The 5,000-nt window shown below is 52.7% G+C and overlaps 2 protein-coding genes across 5 annotated transcripts in view; one reads left to right on the top strand and one right to left on the bottom strand.

The window, feature by feature from the left end:
- The window catches only part of LOC121700216, a 1,725,899-nt gene that overhangs the window by 193,953 nt on the left and 1,526,946 nt on the right, over nucleotides 1-5,000 (top strand).
- Nucleotides 1-5,000, bottom strand: part of LOC121700280 (ras-related protein Rab-37-like) — a 38,527-nt gene that overhangs the window by 3,645 nt on the left and 29,882 nt on the right. For all 4 annotated transcript variants that reach the window (XM_042083162.1, XM_042083161.1, XM_042083160.1 and 1 more), the window contains exons 5-7: nucleotides 2,577-2,629; nucleotides 1,995-2,060; nucleotides 788-844 (exon numbers count right to left, since the gene is read on the bottom strand). In XM_042083162.1, the coding sequence (XP_041939096.1) occupies nucleotides 788-844; nucleotides 1,995-2,060; nucleotides 2,577-2,629 (176 nt within the window). The remainder of the gene's footprint in view (nucleotides 1-787; nucleotides 845-1,994; nucleotides 2,061-2,576; nucleotides 2,630-5,000) is intronic.

Raw genomic sequence — 5,000 nt, 5'->3', positions numbered from 1 at the left:
TCGGGTACGCCCTCCCCAATAGCAAGTCCAACAGGTCTATAAGCAGTCTTACCACCCACCACCTGCGATGTTGAGGAATAATATGGTTTAAGTAAATTAACGTGAACACGTTGTGTTTTCCTCCTCCGCTCAGGGGTGGACACCACATAGTTGCTTTCCGATATTCTCCGCACCACAGTGTATAGACCGGTGTATTTAGCCTCCAATGCTGAACCCGGAATTGGCAGCAGCGCAACCACTTGGTCACCAGGGCTAAATACTCTTACCTCTGCTTTAAGATCGTCGTTTTTTTTTGGGGGGAGTGATGTCACGCCCGGCTATGCCGTGCTGGGTGTGTCTCTCCCTGACTTGGCCCTGTGTGGGTAATCCAGCCTGCATTTCCTACTGCTGCTGTTCTGTCGCCTTTAGGTGGAGCTGTTGCGGTGGGCCGTGCCGCGCTAATTGGTGGGCCGATGAGCGGGTCTTTAAAATCACCGCCTTCCAGTCGGCTCGCTCTCTCTTTCTGCTACCTTGGCCTGACGAGAGGCTGGCTGTGGTCGTCGCTCCTTGCCCGTTCACCTTTTTGCTTTACACTTACATCATACTGATATGCACGACACTTTTGGTTTGCTTACCATTTACTGACTTCGGACAAATCATTCGTTAATAAACTAACATCATATTTAAACATTAAGTTCAGTGTGGTCTCCCCTATGTCAGCTCTACTTTGAGCCAAGTGGTCCTGACACACACACACACACCATACTCCTACAAACAAAACACACACCATTAACACACACAACCTCACCTTGGCCAGCTTCTCCCCTTCTTCACGTTTGATGACTCTCTCTGTAGCCATGTCCACCTGCAAAACACACACACACAACACAACACACACACACACAACACACACACCTTTCATCAGTCAATCTTCCTGTATGCAGCGTATGAACTTTCTTTTTCTTTTTATCAGGCACACTCACTCTTTACGTGTGTGTGTGTGTGTGTGTGTGTGTGTGTGTGTGTGTGTGTGTGTGTGTGTGTGTGTGTGTGTGTGTGTGGGGGAATTGTGAGAGATGAGAAATTAGAGTACACACACTCCTCTGTCTGTACATGTATATCTCTAACCATCACGCCATAGATACTCTGCACAGGGACTTGGCAACAGGACCCTCATGTAGTGTCCCCCAGTGGCCAGGAGAGGGCGCCGTTTAACACGTCATTAACTGTCTGGCTTGTGTAATGTTCCCATGTGCCCAGGAGAGGGTGCCGTTTAACACGTCATTAACTATATGGCTTGTGTTCCTCATGAAGATCTTTAGGTCGTGCTGACTTCCCTCCATGATGCCAGAATCAGACATCCACACTTGCAGCGTTCACTCTTGTCTGTGTGTGTGTGTGTGTGTGTGTGTGTGTGTGTGTGTGTGTGTGTGTGTGAGAAGATCTCCAGAGAGAGGAGACAGAGAGAGAGAGAGATATGAATGAGAGAGATGGAGAGAGAGAGAAGTGGAGAGAGATGGAGAGATAGAGATGGAGAGAGAGAGAGATGGAGAGAGAGAGATGGAGAGAGGTGGAGAGAGATGGAGAGAGGTGGAGAGAGATGGAGAGAGATGGAGAGAGATGGAGAGAGAGGTGGAGAGAGAGATGGAGGGGAGGATCCAGGGGAACGAGTGAAGACTCAGCCTGACTCATGGAGAGAGAGGAAGCAGACAGATGAAGAACGACAGAACAGAGATAAAAATAGAGGTGGAGGAAGAGAAAGTCCACAACCATCGTGTGTGTGTGTGTGTGTGTGTGTGTGTGGTTGTGTCTGTGCTCATTCTTATGAGTATGTGAGAAACATGTGACTAAGCATGTTTTTTTTTTATCTTGGTGGCATTTGGTTTGTGTGCAGCTCTGTGTGTGTGTGTGTGTGTGTGTGTGTGTGTGTGTGTGTGTGTGTGTGTTAGTATATGTGTGAGACATGTTGATACTTTGTTGGAGACCTCTTTATTTCGACAGGAAGTTCAGCTCACCTTGTTGCCAAGCAACATGATGACCACATCCTTCTGTGCATACTCATGAATTTCAGTCAGCCAAGCCTGAGAGAGAGAGAGGGAAAGAGAGAAAGAGAAAGAGAGAGATAAACACATAGATAAGAGCAATGTAGTGTTGCAATCCTGTTGTAAGAAGTTCATATCTCTCTAAACACAGAAGTCCACCCATCCACCCACTCGCAAACATTCCACCACACACACACACACACACACACACACGCACGCACGCACGCACGCACGCACACACACACACGCAAACACACACACACACACACACACACGCACGCACGCACGCACGCACACACACACACGCAAACACACACACACACACACACACACAAATGTCAACTTCAACCACATAAGACTGCTTTCCTGTGCTGTCATTCTAACAGAACATGATGTTGGAGCTAAAAGCCTCCATCAGCACTGCTGGCGAGAAATAAATAAATAAGTAAAGAAAAAACAAATAAAGGGGCTGCCTGCTTAACTGCTGATAAGACATGAAAGAGCAGCAACAAGAGCCACTCCCAACAGGAAACAGGAAGCAGGAAGTCAGCTCACCCGGATGTTGTCAAAGGAGGACTTCCTGGTGATGTCGTAGAGTAGGAGGAGAGCTGGAGAAAGGGAAGAGAGGATGAGAGAGAGAGAGAGATAGAGGAGGATGAGAGAGAAGGATGAGAGAGAGAGAGAGGAGGATATGAGAGAAAGGAGGATGAGAGAGAGAGAGGATGAGAGAGAGAAGGATGAGAGAGAGAGGATGAGAGGGGAGGATGAGAGAGCAAAGGATGAGAGAGAGAGAGAGGATGAGAGAGAGGAGGATGAGAGAGAAAGGAGGATGAAAGAGATGGAGGGAGAGAACAGAGGTGCGGAAAAGAATAGGAGAAAGAGGATAGGGAATTGAAAGAAAGAGAGAAAAGAAGAGAGTAGATGAGTGAGGAGAGGAGGAGGAGAAGGAGGAGAGGAGTGATGGGAGGAGGAGAGGAGTGATGGGAGGAGGAGGAGAGGAGGAGAGGAGTGATGGGAGGAGGAGGAGAGGAGTGATGGGAGGAGGAGAGGAGTGATGGGAGGAGGAGGAGAGGAGGAGAGGAGTGATGGGAGGAGGAGAGGAGTGAGGAGAGGAGTGATGGGAGGAGGAGAGGAGTGATGGGAGGAGGAGGAGAGGAGTGATGAGAGGAGGAGGAGAGGAGGAGAGGAGGAGAGGAGTGATGGGAGGAGGAGGAGAGGAGGAGAGGAGTGATGGGAGGAGGAGGAGGAGAGGAGGAGAGGAGTGATGGGAGGAGGAGGAGAGGAGTGATGAGAGGAGGAGGAGAGGAGTGATGAGAGGAGGAGGAGAGGAGGAGAGGAGTGATGGGAGGAGGAGGAGAGGAGGAGAGGAGTGATGGGAGGAGGAGGAGAGGAGTGATGAGAGGAGGAGGAGAGGAGTGATGGGAGGAGGAGAGGAGTGAGGAGAGGAGTGATGGGAGGAGGAGAGGAGTGATGGGAGGAGAGGAGAGGAGTGATGGGAGGAGTGATGAGAGGAGGAGAGGAGTGATGGGAGGAGGAGGAGAGGAGTGAGGAGAGGAGGAGGAGAGGAGGAGAGGAGTGATGGGAGGAGGAGGAGAGGAGGAGAGGAGTGATGGGAGGAGGAGAGGAGTGAGGAGAGGAGTGATGGGAGGAGGAGAGGAGTGATGGGAGGAGGAGGAGAGGAGTGATGGGAGGAGTGATGAGAGGAGGAGAGGAGTGATGGGAGGAGGAGGAGAGGAGTGAGGAGAGGAGGAGGAGAGGAGGAGAGGAGTGATGGAGGAGGAGAGGAGTGAGGAGAGGAGTGATGGGAGGAGGAGAGGAGTGATGGGAGGGAGGAGAGGAGTGATGGGAGGAGTGATGAGAGGAGGAGAGGAGTGATGGGAGGAGGAGGAGAGGAGTGAGGAGAGGAGGAGGAGAGGAGGAGAGGAGTGATGGGAGGAGGAGGAGAGGAGGAGAGGAGTGATGGGAGGAGGAGAGGAGTGAGGAGAGGAGTGATGGGAGGAGGAGAGGAGTGATGGGAGGAGGAGGAGAGGAGTGATGGGAGGAGTGATGAGAGGAGGAGAGGAGTGATGGGAGGAGGAGGAGAGGAGTGAGGAGGAGGAGGAGGAGAGGAGGAGAGGAGTGATGGGAGGAGGAGGAGAGGAGGAGAGGAGTGATGGGAGGAGGAGGAGAGGGAGGAGAGGAGGAGAGGAGTGATGGGAGGAGGAGGAGAGGAGGAGAGGAGTGATGGGAGGAGGAGGAGAGAGGAGGAGAGGAGTGATGGGAGGAGGAGGAGAGGAGTGATGAGAGGAGGAGGAGAGGAGTGATGAGAGGAGGAGGAGAGGAGTGATGAGAGGAGGAGGAGAGGAGGAGAGGAGTGATGGGAGGAGGAGGAGAGGAGGAGAGGAGTGATGGGAGGAGGAGGAGAGGAGTGATGAGAGGAGGAGGAGAGGAGGAGAGGAGTGATGGGAGGAGGAGGAGAGGAGGAGAGGAGTGATGGGAGGAGGAGGAGAGGAGGAGAGGAGTGATGGGAGGAGGAGGAGAGGAGGAGAGGAGGAGGAGGAGAGGAGGAGAGGAGTGATGGGAGGAGAGGAGAGGAGTCGATGGGAGGAGGAGGAGAGGAGGAGAGGAGTGATCGGGAGGAGGAGGAGAGGAGGAGTCGGAGTGCTGGGAGGAGGAGAGGAGTGATGAGAGGAGGAGGAGAGGAGGAGAGGAGGAGGAGGAGGAGGAGAGGGAGTGATCGGGAGGAGGAGAGAGGAGGAGAGGAGTGATGAGGAGAGAAAGATAACAGAGTATGAAAGGGGAAACAGAAGGAGACAGTGAAAGAGAGAGAGAGAGAGAGAGAGAGAGAAAGGTGACCACGGTGAGTCCTGATTCAGTGTACTAAAAATACCCTCCACCCTCCCCCTCCCCCCCTCCATCCTCCTCCTCCCACCTCCTCTTCCTCCACCTCCTCCTGGCATCTCAGACACACTCAGGCCACAGCGGGCGCCAGCCATGCCA

This window comes from Alosa sapidissima, chromosome 24, assembly GCF_018492685.1.
Source record: "Alosa sapidissima isolate fAloSap1 chromosome 24, fAloSap1.pri, whole genome shotgun sequence".
In the NCBI taxonomy this organism is placed as follows: domain Eukaryota; kingdom Metazoa; phylum Chordata; class Actinopteri; order Clupeiformes; family Clupeidae; genus Alosa; species Alosa sapidissima.
The sequence above is the reverse complement of the archived record's forward strand: the minus strand, read 5'-3'. Positions and strand labels throughout refer to the sequence as shown.